The following is a 20,564-nucleotide window of genomic DNA, read 5'->3' on the forward strand; positions in this document are numbered from 1 at the left end:
TCTAAAGATGTCCACGAAGTGTGCAGAGGCGGTCAAAAAAGCAAACAGGATGTTAGGAATCATTAAAAAGGGGATAGAGAATAAGACTGAGAATATATTATTGCCCTTATATAAATCCATGGTACGCCCACATCTCGAATACTGTGTACAGATGTGGTCTCCTCACCTCAAAAAAGATATTCTAGCACTAGAAAAGGTTCAGAAAAGAGCAACTAAAATGATTAAGGGTTTAGAGAGGGTCCCATATGAGGAAAGATTAAAGAGGCTAGGACTCTTCAGTTTGGAAAAGAGAAGACTAAGGGGGGACATGATAGAGGTATATAAAATCATGAGTGATGTTGAGAAAGTGGATAAGGAAAAGTTATTTACTTATTCCCATAATACAAGAACTAGGGGTCACCAAATGAAATTAATAGGCAGCAGGTTTAAAACAAATAAAAGGAAGTTCTTCTTCACGCAGCGCACAGTCAACTTGTGGAACTCCTTACCTGAGGAGGTTGTGAAGGCTAGGACTATAACAATGTTTAAAAGGGGACTGGATAAATTCATGGTGGCTAAGTCCATAAATGGCTATTAGCCAGGATGGGTAAGAATGGTGTCCCTAGCCTCTGTTCGTCAGAGGATGGAGATGGATGGCAGGAGAGAGATCACTTGATCATTGCCTGTTAGGTTCACTCCCTCTGGGGCACCTGGCATTGGCCACTGTCGGTAGACAGATACTGGGCTAGATAGATCTTTGGTCTGACCCAGTATGGCCTTTCTTATGTTCTTATGATTACTTACCTTACAATAATTGTGGTTCTTTGAAACCACATGGATTTCACTTTTGGTGTGCATGCGCCCCAGGAATGGGAGATCAGATTTTTCTCGCCAGCAGCATCTGTTGGGGCAGTACCTACACCTAACATCATAAAGGGAAGAGTGGGCCAACCACCTCTGTTCCTTTACCAACACTAAATCCCAGAGGAGTAAGACTACATAGAAGCAGGGAAGGAGGATGGGTCATAGAATCCATGTGGACAACGCATTTTGAAGAAGTTACTGTAAACATTCTTTCTTAAAGTAATTGTCCATTTGGATTACACTGTTGGTGCATGTAAGTGTCGGTAAAGTAACAGCATCAGCATCCGCCTCTCATGAGCGCTCGTCTCTGGCTGATATGTGCCTGCAATCACTCAGGTTTTTTCCTTGGGGCAGCACCCACCTCTCAAAGGCACTCCCTTACTGGTCAGATGTGAGCCTGCTTTTCTTTCAGTTCTTACAACAGGTGGCACCCGCCTCTTGCAAGCGTCCCCCGGCTGATGGCTATTCGACAAGTCTTCAGCAACTCAGCCCTCCGGTCGAGTCTCACACACTGTCCCCCCCTCTTCTGAGGAATACAGTCTCTAGTTCTTTCTCACGGTCCTGGTATGGGGCCGTAGCACCAAGGATTCCTCCCCAGAGGCACTGCCTTCTTTAACAAACCAACAGGGACCCATCTTAGTACCTTCAGTTGGTGTCCTTTTGGCAGCCCTTGCCTGGGCTCATCTTCAACCAAATTAGGAGGGCCCACCACAGTACCCTTGCCTGGTCTAACTAAGTTCTGGGCTCAGTCCCCTGGGATCAGCCTGCCTGCACTGACCTGTCATCCAAGGTCCTGCTGCTCTTCCAGCCAGCCAGGAACCCAGTCCTCCCTCTTCGAGATCCGGGCAGCAACTGACTATTCTGCCTCTGCTGCTCCCTTTTATAGGGCCCTTCTGGTCCCTCATTGTCTGCTCCAGCAGCCCTCCTGGTTGCTTCTCTGCAACCACTATAGGCCACCTAGAGAACTTCTCCTCTGCTCTTTTCTGGGGCAGGGGCAGGCACAGCCGCGTGGCTTCCAGCAGGGGACCTCTGGACCTAATCTACCCCGTTGCAGTGCACAACAAGCAGATATAAATTTGCTTGGAGATTGGAAATAAGAGTCCTACTTAAACAATGACGTCAAGACAATCACACCAAAGCAGGCATCCTATCAGGAAGCCACGGTCAAAGAACGTGTCTTGTAAAGGTGTTGATCAAGCTCCACATAGCTGCCCTACAGATTTCAGAAATAGGAAAATTCTTCAAACAAGCAGCAAAGGCTGCCTGAGCTCTACTACAACTAGATAGATCTAACCTAAAAACATGTCCTTATACAGTTGAAGACTAAGATAAGTTCAGAGAGGATACTGCCTGACACACATCTCTCTGCAAAGGCCATAAAGTTTAGGTATGTTCCTGAAGGGTTTTGTCCTGTAAATGTAAGAAAACAGGGCCCTAACTACATCAACTGTGTGACCTTTAGCTTCCCCTGTGGGGGAGTGAGGCTTGGAGAAAAACTGGGATATGAATAAACTGGTTCACACAAAATTCTTAAAAATAAGAATTTGGAAGGAGTCCTGAGAGTAACTCGGTCTTAAAACATTATGCTCCTGCATTCATAGATTATAAGGTCAAAAGGAACCATTGTATTCATCTAGCCTGAACTCCTGTATAACACAGGACATAGAACTGCCCCAAAATACTTCCTGTTTGAACTACAGCATATATTTATTTTAGAAAAACATCTAATCTTGATTCAAAAATTGTCAGTGGTAGAGAATCCACCACAACCCTTAGTAAGTTGGTCCAATGGTAAATAACTGTCACTGTTAAAAATTGGCACCTTATTTCCAGTCTAAATTTGTTTAGTTTCAACTTCCAGCCAGTGGATCCTGTTATACCTTTGTCTGCTAGACTGAAAAACGCATCATCAAATACACCTCTACCCCAATATAACGCTGTCCTCGGGAGCCAAAAAAAAAATCTTACAGCGTTATAGGTGAAACCGTGTTATACCGAACTTGCTTTGATCCGCCCCCCGGGAGCGCTGCTTTACTGCGTTATATCTGAATTTGTGTTATATCGGGTCGCGTTATATAGGGGTAGAGGTGTATTTGTTCTCCATTCTCATTGATCTTTTCTGAACACTCTCCAAATTAACATCCTTCTTGAACTGTGGACACCAGAACCAGATACAGCATTCCAGCAGTGGTGACACCAGTGACAAATTCAGATGTAATGATGCTGGCTCCGAATAAGATATGACCTCTGTTTGCAAAACCATATCAGGTAGAACAGGTAGCGTGATTGAAGGATGAGTTGATAGGTTCACCAGATCCAAGTACCAGAATTGTCTGGGCTAAGCTGTGGCTACCATGCTCAGAGGATGAACCTAGGTCTCAAAGCCCAAGCTTCAGTCCAAACTGTAACTTCAAAGCACTGTTTATACAGCTAATTTTAGAGCACCAGTGTCACCCCCACTGACTCAAGTCTGTTGACTTGGGCTGGGAGACTCTCTCCTGCTCAGTCCAAAATGCTGTGTAGACATACCCTTACAGTCCACTCGTGTCTGAGAATTATCTGCTGTCTAAATTTGCCAGGGCATTTTGCAAGCCTGGAAGATGCAGAACCACTGGAAGATGGTATGATTTGATGACAAATGCTCCACCCCAGACACAGATCGCTTTTTTGCAGAACAGAGATGATTATGCTCCTCCCGATCTTGACATAGTGCATGGCTGTGGTGTTGTCCATTATCACTTGGATAACAAGAGTAGAAATGCTGTGCATGAAGATGTATGGCTCTGAGCTTCAAGACAAAATGTGAAGTTGAGCTTCCTGGGGTGACCCAATGCCCTTGGGTTTGAAAGTGGCAAAGATGAGCGCCCCATCATGCAGCGCATCACCAATGTCTTAGTAGGCAGCGATGCAGCAAAAGGTACTTCACACGTGAAGTGGGTTCCTCCACCAACCTAACGGGAGGACTGGAAGGGACCTCCAGGATCACTGAGCCTTATCTCCTGCTACTGCAGGCAACCCAATCATATAATCCCAGCCATAGAGGCAAGGATCCTTGTTCCAGACATATCCCCATATATATATATATATATATATAACTACTATTAACCAGCTTAACAAGACATCAAAATGTGCAGCATAAGCAGAGACTGGGGTTCAATCCTGATGTCAGGGTGGTAAGAAGGAACTGAGGGGTGGTAAGCCCACCGTGCCCTTTATGCCCTCAGGTAGAGTGCATGTAGGGTGACCAGATGTCCCATTTTTAAAGAGACAGTCCTATTTTTGGGGACTTTTTCTTATGTAGGCGTCTATTACCCCCCCACCCCGGTCCTGTTTTTTCACAGTTCCTATCTGGTTACCCTAGGTGCATGAAGGACATCAGGGTGCAGGCACAGCCCCATCGGGCACATCTTGCCAGAAGAATCTGATCTTGCATGCAAAGGATGCATATGCACTAAGAGTGGAATTCATGCGGAGAGTCATTTGAACTCAAATACACATAAATGAAGGATCACAGCAGCAAATACCTACTGAGACAAGCTGGAACAGTATTGGAAGTGCTGTTCTTGCAGGAATTCTGTTACTTTCCAGAGTCAGAAAGGAACTGAACTTGCAACAATGGAGGTGCTAGGAATTGGTGAGGCAGAACCTTTTACTATCTCAGACATTTAAAAATGAGTATTATGAGTTCTTTATGAATCATACAGTTGAAATATCATCCAAGACAGAAAGATAAGTAAAAGTGGTATTATTATAGGAAGGCAGCTTTGTAGATCTGAATGTAAATTACTGCATATTAGTATTTCTATAAGACTTTGGGCGCGGGGGGGGGGGGGGTTTAAAAAAAAGTCAAAGTACATTACCGGTGAGATTGGACTTGTGCCCTCTACAACTGGCTGACAAGCTTCTGCCACAGCTCGAACATGGCCAAAGCCAATTGCTGTTAGCAACAATTTGGCTATTTTTAGAGCATTAAGGTAGGCTCCCCTTCGAGTTTCCATATCTGCATTTGGCAGGAAATTATTTCTAGTCAACATGCTCAATACAAGAGGCAAACCTCCACTTTTTAAGAAGTTATATTGGAAGTCACTGGCATCTTCTCCCAGAGGTGCACTGGCAGGCATTAACAAGGCATAGACTACCTGCAAGAAGGAAATAAAACACGTTAGCAAACACACACACGGTACACTTTTTCTAAACACGCACACACTAAAAAATGTAAGTACACAGAAGTACATTTTATACATGATATTTTCCCCCATGCACGCCTCCCACACTTTGCTGCTTTGACAGACATTTTGAATCTTTTTAGTTTTACACCAGAATTTGATCCTGTTCTTCAACTCCACCATAGAAAATGTAACCTTAATGCCAAAAAGAGTTTTAAACTATAAAAGTTTGGGTTTTTATTTTTAATTTATTTTTAAAAGAAAAACATTACAAACCTCTGTTAGATATAGCACTTGTGAGGCAGAAGGGCCAAAGAAAAGAGAGTCAAGGGATGGACTAAGGCTGCTTTCACCAAGTTTTGCATGGTCTAAGCAAATAGCTCTTAGTTTCTCTACTGTAGTGTTATCTGCAATAAAAACACAACCTCTAAACATTACTGCCATAGTTACCTAAAAACAAGTCACTGAAATCTACAATTAATAATTAATACCCATCAACTTGAGAAACTTCAAAGGACAGCAGATAAGAAAAGATGCAGGAATTGTAACTGACATACAAATTCAGAGTCTTCAGAGGTACAGTGTTATATTTATTACCGACAGCACTTAGAAACTCCTCCTATACAGTAGTAAGTGTTGCAAAATAGTTTCAATTTTAACATTTTTCCCCATTTTCAAAGAAACAGGCATTGACATCTAAAAAACGCTTTTTAAAATATTTAACTTTATATTATGGACAAGATATAGCAATACAGGAAATAAATGAATATAATCTCACGACTACCATACTCTAAATTAGTAGGAGGAAGGATTTCAGGAAGGATTCCATTTCCAGAAAACGGGTGAGACATAACCTCAAGATATAAAGAGATTAAAATTATATTCTGACCTGGTGGCATAAGTTTCATAAGGACACGTGCTCCATCTCTAAGAGGTGGCATATTTAGGCTGCTGCCTAAGTCTGCAACTTGCCAAAGAAACGAGATGTATCTAGGATGCAGTGACATGATCTAAAACAAAAATAAAAACTTGTCATGCTATTTCAGCAACTGAAACAATTTGTGCTAATATTTACGTGTCATTTTTTAACTTCATAAGATTTTTGGACCAATACATATACTTACCACTCCAGGCAAACAGCTTTCAACTTCTGGGTTTGGACCATCACTGTAGTGATTGCCATGGTTGCCCGGAGAACCAGTTGAAGAGTCGGAAGAACTATCAGGGCTTGAAGGCATATTGGAACTTATTTGCGTAAGCTTGGCTGTAATTAGCTAAAAAATAAATTTGTAGAAGATTAATATATTTTACTAAGTATTAGATATGAAAACTATAAACTTTAGAACTTCTTACACTAAATGAGCTACTAATACAATATTTCATTAAGTTAGAATGGATCATTTCAAATAAAGTATGCAGTATTGCAGTAATAGTGTTTGTCCCAGGATATTAGAGAGACAATATCTTCTGTGTCTTCTGTTGGTGAGAGAGACAAGCTTTCAAGCTTACACAGAGCTATTTTTCAGGTCTTGGAAATGTACTCAAGACTCTCACAGCTAAAAATACAACGTGGAACACATTGTTTAGCATAAGTAGCAACACATTTCAAGGAACCACTCAAGGTGAAGTGGCCCATTAATACCTCTCCAGTCATTGGTGTGCGAGAAGCTGGGGGGCTTTGGGGGAACAGTGGGTTATAGATTGTTGTAATAATCCATAATTACATTATGGCTTACAAGAATAATTATAATTGTAATAAGTCTTAATTCTTGAGTACTTTTCCTAGATCTGAAGAAGAGCTCTGTGGAAGCTCGAAAACTTGTCTCTCTTAACAACAGAAGTTGGTCCAATTAAAGATATTACTTGACTCTACATTTCTAATAATGATATTCCTGCTCTCATTTCCCCCCCCAATAATTATAGAAGTGGAGTAATATTAACTAATTGACTAAAGTAATAGCACTCACCGTTTTATCTTTAAGATTTAATTGTCCAATTAACTTCCTATCATCTGCAGGATCTACCAGCTCACCACCAATAAACAGTTCTACTTTTGTATGTGCACTGTTGGCTTTAATACGATTCAGAATACAACGCCGTACAGAACCAATTGTGTCATTTGTGTGAGACCAAATATCCAAGTCTTCTACCTGCCGACCTTGGTTTGGAAAACGAACCACCAGTGTGATATGCTTACCACGAAAAGCTCTGCAAAACAAATGGAGAGCACATGCTAACTAAAGTCATTGTTGCGGGCATAAATCAAGTACAACAAAACTGGTTATTTTTCATGCAGTCATTTGTACTGCAACTATTACAGAATGATTTTCTGTAAGTCTGTTGGAATGTGCAAGCATACGACTATTTTGCGCATGCATTGTTGCATGTAAATTGAATATTTGTACAGCTACAAGTCAGAGTGAAAAGTGCACACCCACAAACTTACTGGACAATCAGTTCTACACTTGTGTTCTGAACACAGAATTTCAAGTAAACCTAAAGTAATTACATAGTTCAAATTTTGGTTCTCTCTTCACTATTTGCAATTCTCTGTTCACATCTTGGAAATAAAATTTCAGTCCTACTAGCTTATTCTATCAAGTTTAGCACTTATATTTTATTGTTTCTGCAGCATAAAAGTCAACATGAATTTGCCTTGTTTAATTCCTTGTTGTAATTACTAAATGCTATTAGTATATTAATTAACTTTTGCTCCCACTACTGTAGTAGCAGTTCAAACATATGGCAAGGTCATGAGGTTTTAAAATTTCTTGGCAGCAATGGTGAATAGAAAAAAAAAGATTTAGTAAACTCAGAACATTCCCACTAGATAATTAAGAGGGATTTTCATAGTGAGTAATCTTTAGGAACCTCAATTTATCCTTTACTTCTTTCTCAGAATTTCTTGCCTAATTTGTTAATTATTTAAGAAAATCTGGAATGGTTAGTAGTTAGTCGTCCATCCTACTTTGCTCTCCTTGGGATAATTATTTCAACAGCAACAGATTGAATTCACCAACACAAGGCTACTAAATATATGATAGAACTAGAAAAACTAGGATTTGAGAAAACCATTTACCCAAGCACAAATGTCTAAAATAATATCAAAGTGGACATGGAAAATGGCTGATCATAGAAGTGGAAGGGACCTCGAGAGGTCTTCTAGTCCAGTCCCCTGCACTCAAGGCAGGACTAAATATTATCTAGACCAGTGGTCCTCAAACTTTTTCCATCACTCCCCAAGCCTTACCCACAAGGGAACCTGTCCGCACCCCCACCAGAAATCGTGGTCGGAAGCCATGGCTGGCGCTGCAGTCAAGAGCCGGGGCTGGCGCTGCAGTCAGGGCAGGGAGCGGGACTGCAGTTGGAAGCTGGGGAGTGTGATGCCCAGGGCCCAAGCGGAGCTGGGGCTTGGGCCAGAGCTGGGGGCAGAGTGGGAACGCTCCCGCGGCAGCGCTTTGAAGTGCAAGTGTGGTTGCGAGAGAGCTCTCCCAGCGCTCCTGGTCATCCACCTCCACGAGGGGATTAGCTCCTGTTTACACTAGAGCTTTAAAGCGCTCAGACTTGCTGCGCTCAGGGGGGCGATTTTTCACGCCCTTGAGCCAGCAGGTTAAAGTGCTATAAAAATGTAAGTGTAGACAAGCCCTTAGACTAGCGCATAATGTCTAGTAAATGAGTCTATGGAGCTCTAGATGGCTGCTCTGCATGTCGTGCATTGGGACCTCCTGCAAGGATGCTACCGTGCCAGCCTGCACTCTTGTGGAATGGGCCGTTACAGTGACAGAAGGTGGAATGCGAGCTAATCTGTAGCATTTGATAATTCAGCCATAAACACACTTAGCAATTCTTTAAGAGGACCCTGACCACAGGATCTCTCTGTTATCTCAACAAACCGTCTTGGAGACTTTCTGATGGACTTGTTTCTTTACAGGTAAAAAGTGCACTCCTGATGTTGAGGGAGTGAAGTCTCTTCTCTTCAGGAGAAGTGTGGCATTTCACAAAAAGGACAGGTACGTGAATACACTGGAAACGACCTTGGGGCGAAATTTAGGGTGAAGGCAAAGGGACACTTTGTCCCGGTGAAATATCATAATGGGAGGGGAAAGGGGGTGTGTGCGTGTGTGTGTGTGTGTGCTCCCAGTTTGCTGACCTTCCTGGCCGAAGTCATGACCACTAGAAATGCCACTTCCATAGACAGACAGGACATGGAACATGTCACTAAGGGTTCAAATGGAGGTCTAATAGGCTTTGACAGCACGAGGTTCAGACCCTTTAGCGATGTGGGTTTAGTGACTGTCGGAGAGGCATTAATGAAGCCCTTCATGAACCATGTCGTAGCTGGTTGAGTAAAGACAGGCTGTCTATTGGGGGGAAGAAGCTACTAATGGCTGCTAGGTGGATCTGTAATGAGCTGATTGAGAGACCAGACTTTTATTTAAAAAAAGAGACAAGAACTATCAGGACGAAGCTTAAAGGGACTGGGAGAGACTGATTGTGCTGCACCCAGGTTGACAAGTGTTTCCATTTAGCCAGCTAACAGGATCTGCTCTATTCTTTCCTAACTCTGGGTAAGTATAGCCTGGACTGCAGCCAAATAAGAGTGATCTGCCTCTGACACCCACCCAAACACGAGGCTGTGAGGTGGAGACAACCCTAGCTGGGGTATCTGACCCTTCCCTTGTCCTGCATCAGGAATTCTGTGAAGGGGTGCATCCTGATTGTAGACACTGACAAGCTCTGGGAACCAAAACTGTTTGGGCCAGTAGAGCAGTAGGAGAATGATGTTGGCCCTGTCATAACGTATCTTTCTCAGCACTTGTGGAAACAGGGGAATGGGAGGAAAGGCATATCCGAAACCACTCGTCCACGACAGTAGAAGCACGTCACCTTGGGAATCATGACCTATGGCTCCTCTGGAATAATATAGGGGTAGTTTCTTGTTTGTTTGTTTGTTACGCAGAAAGGTCCCATAGAGATGTGCCCCAAAGCATGAAGATGTCCGTCAAAACAGAGTCACAGACTTCCCACTTGTGGCCTGCTGGGAAATGCCTGGGGTAAAGTTGCCTGCTAAGGAGTTGTGGATACCAGTGAAATATGCTGCCTGGATGGTGGTGATGTGCCTGATGCACAAGCTCCAAAGCCTGACTACCTCCAGACAAAGTGAGAGAGATCTCACTTCTCCTTGTCTGTTTATGTAGACCATGGTGGTGATATTGTCCAACACTACTTGGATGTGGAGGGAGTGAATGAGCGGAAGGAAGGCCTTGCACACAAGGTGAACTGCCCGCTGCTCCAGGATGTTGATATGTAGTCTGGCCTCCTGCCTGGTCCACATGACTTGTGCAGTGTGGCCAGAAGGCTCCAAACCAGAAGGGACTACATCTGTTATAATAGTGGCACTAGGAGCGAGTGGGAACAGTCATCCTGGAGTTGATGCAGTCTTTCTTGGGAAAGTAGACTGAACTGAGCTAGGCCTGCAGGCAACATAGATGAAGCCTGGCAAAGGATGATACATAAGTACACGTTGCAATATGACCTAGCAGCAATAGGCACATCCACACCGTAGTCCTTGTTCTGCAGGAAATCAAAGAAATTAGGTCGTGCATCATCTGAAACCTTTCTGCAGGGGGGAAGGCTCTTATGTAAACAGAGCCCAACACTGCCCAGATAAATTTGTCCTCGGGGGCGGGGGGATAAAATACACTTCTCTCTGTTCATGCAAACCCTCAGGGCTGTGAGGCTTTGAATGAGGTATTGAATAGCCAGCCTGACCTCCTGTCAAGAGCGAACTACAAGGAACTAGCTGTTGAGAAATGGAAAAACTGTGCGGCCCTGACTTCTCATCTGGGCCACCACCACAGAGAACTCTTCTGTAAACTCTCTGGGTGCTGTTGCTACTCCAAAGATGAGGACCTGGAACTGGAAGTACACTTGGCCTGTGATAAACCATAGGACCCTCCTATGGGTGTGTGTGTGTGTGTGTGTATGAACGTCTATATGAAAATATGCATCCTTCACATAGAGAGCCACAAACCACATTCCTTCTTGAAGAGAGGGGATTATTGAAGCCAACATGACCATCCTGAATTTCATCTTCTGAATGAAGATGGGGAGTTGCTAAAGATCCCGAATGGGTCTCCATCCTCAGTCTTTTTTGGGGACAAGAAAATAAAACCCTCTTCCTTGATACGAAGGATCTATTCCCCCTCGGTGTAACAGGGACACCGCTTCCTGTTGAAGAATTGCCTCATGAGAGTGGTCCATGAAGGGTAATGGGGAAGGGAAGGAGATGAACTCTATGGACTATCCCTGATGGATAATCTCCAAGACCCAACCATCAATCACAATTAACTCTCAGTTGTGGGCAAACAGAATGAGATGGCCTCAAAAGGTGACAGGAGAGGCAGGTGGCATCAGAGGTGGTGAGCGGGTCTTGACTAAAATGTCAAAAATAGGTCCTAAACACAGACTGGAAATGGGGTGGTCATGGTAATTGGCAATGCGAAATTGCAAGCCCACAGAGAAGACCTCTCTCTCCAGGAAGTCCAATCTCTTGGAACCATTTTCTAATGGGGTGGTCCTTCAGTATTCAGACATGTTATAGGCTGCTATGGAATGTACTACCAGGAAGTTGGGAGCAAGGTGGGAGAACAGGAATTCAGCTCCCTTTGCCGGAACAAAACAACACTTCTGAGCCCTCTTTGGTCTGGCACACCCCAGTGTTCTATGCACCCACACCTATCTTGCCAATTCCATTAAGACCTTGTTAACTGGATGCAGAATGTCCAGCAGTTGGTGATGTGGGTCTTGGATTTCCTCCAGAGATATCTGGACAACACTAGCCATTCTTCAAAGTAAGTGCTGGTATTGCCTATGGTAGTTAGGTGGGGATGAGGAAAAAGAAGAGAGACTGCCTCATCTGGGGAAGAGGAGGAGATTCGTGTCATCATCTGTGCTTCTGGTTCAAAATCTTCTTCCTCCTTATGCACCAACGGAACCGGTTGTTGGCGCAAAGGAAAGGAGTGGAAAGACTCCTGTGTGGGTCCCAGACATCCATACAGAGATCCCATGGTCCCCAACAGGGCCAGAAAGAGGAGCCAACAGTTTGAAGGGGGGCCCATAGCATGTGGAACCATCGGTCCCTAGGGAGGTCATGTTCATACAGGTAGCGACCATAAGTTCTGCATCGCCTGTCTGGGTTTGGTTCTCACTGTGAAGGCGGGACTGGTTCATTAGATTTGTTCGAATCCAAAAACTGCTCCTGCTGTAATGACAGAGCCATCAGCACCAGGGCAAGCCTGCCTGATGGTTGTAAGTGGGATGGTTCCTGGGATGCCAAAGTAATATCGTCTTCTGGTGTGGTAACGTCCCTCAGGAGCACTGGTCCAGAGGAGACTGCAGGTAGTAGAGAAATATATCCTCCAGTGCTGTATACGTCTCTGTGCACCCTGGCGTATGGGGAGTTCTGATGGTTGACACCGATAGTATGGTGCATCCCTATTTCTAGTCCCCATTGGGTGGGCATGTCGGTATCACAGAGTCTGGAGCTGCACTTGTAGACAGGATCGGTGGATAACGGCCATTGTGCCTCAGTGCTAGAATCACTGACAGAAAAAGCGGTTACTCACCTTCTCGTAACTGTTGTTCTTCGAGATGTGTTGTTCATGTCAATTCCAATCAGGTGTGTGCGCGCCACGTGCACGCCAGCTGGAAGATTTCCCCCTTAGCAACGTCCGTAGGGCCGGCCTGGGTGCCCCCTGGAGTTGCCCCTTCATGGCACCCAATATAGGGCCCTGCCAAACCCCCACCCCCACAGTTCCTTCTTACCACCGGTGACGGCTAGCTGGAACAAACTGTTGCTCTTGCTTTGCAAGCGTGTTTGGGCAGTGTCCACTCTTCGTGTTTATAGCTTCTAGTTTTAGCTAGTTAATAGTCCCCAGGGTTCAAGCTCTGTGAGGACTGTGAAATGTTTATGCCTAAGAGCGACCCGCACGATTCCTGTCAGCGGTGCCTCGGGGAGAGCCACCAGAAGGAGAAGTGCAGAATTTGCAACGGGTTCCGCCCTAGGACCTTCCAGGACCGAGGTCAAAGATCCTTCTTCCTACACACTTCAATGGGCTCGGGGAAGGAGTCTCTCTCTTATGGACAGTCTTTGACCCCCATGAAAATGCCCCTTATTCTCATGGGAAGCCCTCGTGGAAGACTCTTTGGGCGGAGACACCCACGGCTCTGCTCTTGCTCAGAAGGGCGGGCACTGCTTGTTTGGTGAGGCCAATGTATAGGGTGCGTGTCTTCCTGGCCCAGATAGGAGAGAGGCTTCATAGCCTTCTCCATTAAGTGTTTTCTCAGGCAAAGCTCACAACCTTTGCAAGTTCTTGGTGGAAATGAGCAACAAATACTGCCGAAATAAGGGTCTCACCCAGACAGCAGAGGTAGCATTGGTGTTCATCGCTGAGGGAGAAGGGTCTAGGGCAGGAGATGCAGTGTTTGAAGCCCAGGAGTCTGGGCATAGTCCCCAGCCCGGGGAAACAAACTATACTAACTACACTAAGACTAACTGAACTAAGCTAAAGAACTATTTACAATCTTATTTACACGTTTTCTGAAAGGCTGAAACAAGGGGACACTGGATTCTGACTCAGACCATGTGACTGTAAGAAGCAAGTGAGAGGGCATCAACTCACACTGCTTCTCATACCCTCGTTCGGGAGCATGAGGAGATCTACTGTGCATATGCAGGCCAATGCACACTGCTTATTAAAATCTCTGGACTCAAGCATATGGTGAGCATGCTTATCATGTGTGGAATACACAAAGGGGCCAGCACTTATAACAAGAATACCTTTTTCTTCAATACAAAAATTGAATATTTTTGAAAAAAAAGAAAATACAGTAAAAATATATACTTTAAGGACACTGTGTCAACTATAGGACCAAGTGCCAGAAATTCAAATTTAATTCTAGTTCTGTTAACCAATTAGCTCCTACCTGTATGTGTACGCCTATCTACCTCACAAAGGAACTGTGAAAGTTAGTTATTTAGAATGCCTAATAAGTGCATTACATTAATTTAAAGGTGTTTTTGAAGGAAATTAAATGTTATTTGTTAAATAGCAGTTTGTAATATTCACTTAGGATAACTGCTACAGGATTTATTTATTTTTAATACACTGGTAAAGGAAGTTAAATTAATTTTGAAACTAAAACATTTTCTACTGCTAAGATCACTTTAATGAAGATGAATCATAGTAGTTCTGAGTTCTTCACAAACCTTGACATAGGTAGAATTGTTCTCTCTTCATGGTAATCACTGTCACATTCATTTATATACTCCCTTAAAACAGTCAATACTCGCACCATTCGTATTGCTTCTTGCCTTGCACAATTAATACTGTCTTTATCTCCATCCAAAACACACAGTGTATCATAGGAGGCCTTCAAACGATCAAAGCAGGATTGAATGAAGTCTTCATGGATCACTACCTAATGTAACATACAAGAGAAATTGGGACAATTACAAAATATTACATAGCCACCTTTCAGCTGCAGAATCAAACAAATGTACTATAAAATCTTAAGTGAAAACCAAATCTTTACTCAAGACTATTCACAACTTTGGTTTTCTCCACACTGACATTACAGTTGATAACTGAATCTAATATAGTATACTTTTTTGGGGGTTTTTTTGGAAATATCAGTGCTAACTCTACAACCTGTGTGTGTGTAGTACAAACCTTGCCCCTCATCGCTGCAATGCAAGCAAAATGCAGCTCTGTGTAGGATACTAAGTTGGACTACTCTCTCATTTAGTTGCTGCTCACCACAGACTATAATATGGAATATTTATATATCCATCTGTCAGGTAGTACCTATATCTTTAGACTGTATTTTGCAGACTGCTGGTTTTGAGGACTAAAAAAATGTGTCCTTAATGGAATAACTAAGGAAAGTGGAGTGTAGCAAGGGGTTGTGGGTTAAGAAGTACAACTAACATTAGATACAAGAAACTTGTTGGAGGTGATCTGAAGGGCACAAAAGTCCTCAAAGTTTTGGGATTATGTTTTCAAATGCTTATACTTAAAACTACTGAATTCAAGAAAGGTACAGAAGCTTTCCACTACTGCACTGCCCTCCCTGGCTCCATGGTTGCAATATGCATGAGCAAGCTGGTAATAACACTGCCCATTAGTACTATCTTGATAACAACAAAGGAAACCCCAATAGTTTTTCCTTTTCCTGATCTTTCTAGAAACTTGCAAGTCTCTCTCACTTTCTAATGAAACATACTAATAGGCAAGTTGGAATCTTGAGAGAAAGGATTTGATTCTCCAGAGTTTGGTTCAGATTGCTCGTTTCTGAGAGCTTTGCAATGCTTTCTTATGTGAGAAATGAAATGAATTCAAGGGTTGTATTAGCCACCGTTGGCATGACCTAGCCCCAGCCAGCGAACACACTGGACAAAATATCACATACCTCAAATCCCAGCAGAATGCAAAACTAAGTATTTGGCATGAGCCACTGTTTTGCTAATGGAAATACAACAGACATAACTAACAAGTGCATTAAACTTTGGTGATTTCTCAAAAGCCAGCAATTTTAATCTTTAAACACTCTTAGTAGATCCCTAAATCTCTGCAAAAGGCTAAAAGGAACTAAAGGGTAGGTTCACCAACATGCTGTACATATTAAAATCTGTACATGGGCAAGAGCGCGTTCTCCAAGAGGGTGTTCCATGGATGGAAACTGCCATATTTTCAAAACTTTAAGCTATCAAAATATCACAGTTGTTAAATTTTACAATAATCTTTATTCAATATTACATTACATACAAAAATTTTTTTACCTGATTAACTTGTAATCTTGGACCAAGATTAGTATAGATCTCTTTAAGCAGATCTATTGCTCTGCTGGCAATGTCATCATTTCCCTGAATCACAACCTAAAGCAATCAAAAAGTATTAATGCATTTTAACTCTTTAGTATCCAGTTTAAAAAACAGAAGGACTACATATAAACATGGATAAAATATTTATTTTCATTCATCAGAACAAAAAACTAACTACAGCATATAATTAAAGTACAATCACTGTAAATGATCTGTCTAATGTGAACCCAATCAAGATTAAGATTCAATCAAATTAACTGCTTTAAAAGAATTCACCAGTGTCTCCAAAACACTCATTATGCTTTGTAAACTGACAGAATGACACACAAAATTTTCTTTAAATATCTCCATGCTATGTTTCTAGTGCTACTAGTTCTAAAGACTATGCATGCTTGTTGCACCATTACCAATGAAGTTTGAGGCCCACAAAAACTTTTATTTAGCTGCAATTAAATCTTAACCTTCCAATGGTCTAAATGTACCAGTACTTACAAGTTTTGTGTTTATGTTAGTTAGGAGTTCTGGGCAATTAAGAGAAGAAGTTAACAATTTTTTAATTAAACAATTTAATAACCATTAAAGACCTCTCTCAACTCAAGATAATCTTTGCCACCGTTTAAGACGAGGTTTAAAATTGACTTCGGAACCTAGAAAAAGGAGTGTTGAAGCTAATTTGAATATTTGAAAACTTATTGCTAGCCACTGGCCTGAATTGAAGCTGAAAAGCGGTCATCAATTGGTCCCACTAAGTAGAAAGATAGTAGCTCCAGGCAGAAGGGCAGATCCAAGGAAGTTACTGCCCACAACTGACAGCTCTGAAGAGCACTCCTGTCGCTTTTTCACTGGTCATATCCCAAATGTTTGGATTACACTCTAGGTACTTCAAGTGCTTTACAAAATGAAACATTAATGCTAATGCTGTAGTGCAGCCATTATATACTAGACATCAAGGGTATTTGAGAAATGGAATGCTGAAAGTTGGAGTGGATAACGCCAGTGTCCTCTATTTAATAACTATCAGGGATCATCAACTGGCACCTAGAAACCACCAACTTTGGACAAAAAGGGATGTCTAATCTTTCATCCAAAAGACTGCATCTATCTGCAGTAGTGAGTATAAGCCCCATATTTAGTAAAAGGACTAAAACAATGATCACCTTGTTCAGAGATGAGAGCGCAATACCTGTTTGTTACTTACACAATACTGCAACTAATTATATGAGCCAGTTTCTCAGATGCTCAAAATAAAATTCGGTTCCATTTCTTGTTAACTGGAAACATAAATCTTCTCCCCTAACCCCCAGATGCTACTGGCCATTAGGAGAAATGGTGATTTCATAAGTAAAATCACTGGTGAGTGAGAGCATAAGGTAAATGAACAATGCAAGTCAAAGATATTTTAAAAATTAAACAAATGGGTTTGGTTTTATGGTACAAGCAAAACCTTAATCTCACATGCACAGACATTACAAATACACAATTTTTTAATTCCTTTCTTTCTTTCTCTGTCGTATTCTGAGTTCAAGGTTCAGCCCTGAGAAATAATTAACTTAAGAGTATTAAAAGTACAGAAGAGCCAATTTTCATGTAGTTAGTTTGAAAAACACTTACGTTTTTGTAATTTAAGTCTACACATATTCAGTTACAGTCTTAAATCATTTTTGTTTTTAACAAAAACGTAGCAGTAAGCTATTTGCATGTTTCCCCTTCCGTACTTACCCTCCAAAGGTAGTCCAATCCTATTAATTCCAAGTCATCCATCATATAGGCTCGTCTTTTCGCTACTAGCTTCCCTTCTCGACAGTTCACAGCTTTGAAGAAACGTTCAAAACATTTCATTCCATTTTCTGTTAACAGGGAAGGATCCAACTGAAGTACATTATTTTCAAAGAAGTCCTTATTAATGTCAGGGTCTAAATCTGGTTCATCGCCCATTAGTTTGGAATACCACTTAAAACAGGCTTCACGATCACAAAGATAGACTGCATTTTCGGCTAAACACTTCCATATTTGCTTCGCTTGAGGGGCGCAGAGCCACAGCTGACCATCCTTCAATAAAAATCTTGAGCAAAACAAAGACAATTAGTAACACTGACATCTTAAAATTTTAGAGACAAATTACAGTAAACAAAATATGTATTTTTTTATTTTCATATTATAAGGTATGTATAACGTATGTTATAGGCCTGATTCTGAAAACTTTTACTCACATGACCAGTCCTCACTCACATGAGTAGTCCCACTGTCTTCATTAGAGTAAAAGTTTGCAGGAGCAGGCCCCAGAATTCTAACTATGTAAGGAAACTAGATTAGACAAAAATATGCATTACCTATAAAGTACTGAACATGCTTTTATCTCTCTAAATACATTTAACTAAGGTCATTACTATGAAAATGATGCATGACATAAAAATTCAAGTTTTCTTTCCATATTAAGCAAAACTACATTTAAGCGACCATATTACTGGAATATTTAACATTCTTAGCCCTCTTAATTCTGAGGATGCAACACAGTGAAATGAAAAATTACAATGGATTGAGTAATCAATATGAGATTGGAGGTAGGAAGTGAAAGAGTGGGAAATGGCTTTTTGAAGTTTTAAATTTACTTTAATATTACAATAAATTGATAAACCTCTCTGAAATCTGTAGTGAAATCTAGAGTACTTCATTCACAGTTCAGAAAATAAGACAGAATTACTCTTCATGCATCCTTTAATTCCAAGAAAGGTCTTGGAGAAGTTTGTAACTTTACAGTACATCTGTGGGAAAGATAACCCTAATAATTCTTGTAAAAACATTTCAAGAAAATACACAGTAGATTTTACTCTTCAAGAATCAGTTATATACTCTGTAATCTACTCTGATTGTATGTGAAAGAAATAAAGGACTAAAGTGTAACAAAATCATTAATGCAAATCATAAACCTTGTGTTTATAGTATATTATGACATGCAATTATAAAATTTTGCAATATTATTCCATTATATACATAAAATCATTGCCAAATTTCAAGAAAAATATAATGTAACTATTAGAATATGACAATGATAATTGTTTAAAGATTGGTGGCCAGGAGTTAGCCCCCACTATTTGATAAAATAACCATTTAATAAAAGATTACTTACCTGTAACTGGAGGTTTTCTGGGATGCGTGGTTCCTCTCTGTATTCCAATGAGGGTGGGTATATGGAGCCAGAGAATTTGAAAATAGTCATGTCTGTTAGTCTGCACACACCCCTTGCTTTGCCTCATGGTTTCGTCTGAGGCAATAAAGGGTAATGTGGACCAACAGTGTCTCCAGTTCCTTCTGCACAACAAATCAAATAGATCCGCAGAGCGGGGAAGGAGAGTGAGAAGTGGAATACAAATAGGGACCACACATCTCAAAGAACCTCCAGTTACAGGTAAGTAACCGCCTCTTCATCGAGTGATGGTCCTGGTTATATTCCACTGAGTGTGATTAACCAGCAGTACTTAATTCAGAGGAGAGTGGATGGAATGGTTGAACAGAGAACAGCCACGCCGAATGAGACATCCATTGCAGAGTAGTTCTGCACCAAGGTGTAGTGTGCTGTGAAGGTATGTACCAAACGCCACATGGCTGCCCTATATATGTCTGGAAGCAACACATTGTGGAGGATGGCCATAGTCAACGCCTTGGCTCTTCTGGAATGGGCTCTCGCCCCAAGGGGTGGAGGCAGTCCCGACAACTGATAGAACGTAATGCACCCTGAAATCCCACCCACATGGAAATCCTGTGTGCGGAGGTTGTCGGCCCCTTAATCCTCTCAGCTATAGCTATAGAGCAGGGGTCGGCAACCTTTCAGAAGTGGTGTGCCGAGTCTTCATTTATTCACTTTAATTTAAGGTTTCGCGTACCAGTAATACATTTTAATGTTTTTTAGAAGGTCTCTCTCTATAAGTCTATATATTATATAACTAAACTATTGTCGAATGTAAAGTAAACAAGGTTTTCCAAAATGTTTAAGAAGCTTCATTTAAAATTAAATTAAAATGCTGATCTTACGCTGCCGGCCCGGGGTTCCATTCACGTAGGCCGGCAGCGGGGGGCCTGCGGCCAGGACACCAGCTGGCAAAGGGCTGGCAGTCAGAACCCCAGACCGGCAGCGGGCTGAGCAGGACCGGCGGCGGTCTGAACAGCTCAGCCCGCTGCTGGTCTGGGGTTCCGTCCGCCAGCTCCTGCCAGCCAGGGTCCCGGCTGCTGGCCCTGCTCAGCCCGCTGCCGGTCTGGGGTCCCAGCCCTGCCCACATAGAGTGGGTAGCTACCTTCTCCCTGGTTTTAGCCCATTCTCTTCCTCTCTCTCTGCAATGAGCTGAGGGTGGGAGTGCACTGAGCACAGGGCTGGGGGTGAAGGAGCAGGCTGGGGGTTGGGGTGTAGGGCCTGGCCAGCAGCTAGAATGAGGGAGGGGGCTCAGGGTTGGGGCAGGAGGTTTGGATGTGGAGCGCTTACCACGGCAGCTCCCATTTGGTGTGAGGAGTGCAGGTGCGAATGTGGGGGGTGGGTGCAGAAGCTTCCGTTTGGTGCTCAGGGTGGAGGTGGGGAGTGCAAGAGTCAGGGCGTGGGGTGTGGGAGAGCTGGGTATGTGTGGGGGGTGCAGGGCTCAGGACAGAGGGTGTGTGGGGGGTTCAGGAGTCAGGGTAGGGGG

General features: G+C 42.5%; 1 protein-coding gene across 1 annotated transcript in view; it reads right to left on the reverse strand.

Annotated features, from left to right (window-relative positions):
• The window catches only part of USP9X (ubiquitin specific peptidase 9 X-linked), a 219,439-nt gene that overhangs the window by 90,369 nt on the left and 108,506 nt on the right, over positions 1 to 20,564 (reverse strand). The window contains exons 16-23 of the mRNA XM_065423841.1: positions 17,614 to 17,956; positions 15,853 to 15,948; positions 14,281 to 14,492; positions 6,977 to 7,217; positions 6,134 to 6,283; positions 5,899 to 6,019; positions 5,286 to 5,416; positions 4,704 to 4,982 (exon numbers count right to left, since the gene is read on the reverse strand). Coding sequence (XP_065279913.1) covers positions 4,704 to 4,982; positions 5,286 to 5,416; positions 5,899 to 6,019; positions 6,134 to 6,283; positions 6,977 to 7,217; positions 14,281 to 14,492; positions 15,853 to 15,948; positions 17,614 to 17,956 — 1,573 coding nt within the window. The remainder of the gene's footprint in view (positions 1 to 4,703; positions 4,983 to 5,285; positions 5,417 to 5,898; positions 6,020 to 6,133; positions 6,284 to 6,976; positions 7,218 to 14,280; positions 14,493 to 15,852; positions 15,949 to 17,613; positions 17,957 to 20,564) is intronic.

Source organism: Emys orbicularis, chromosome 1, assembly GCF_028017835.1.
Source record: "Emys orbicularis isolate rEmyOrb1 chromosome 1, rEmyOrb1.hap1, whole genome shotgun sequence".
Taxonomy (NCBI): Eukaryota; Metazoa; Chordata; order Testudines; family Emydidae; genus Emys; species Emys orbicularis.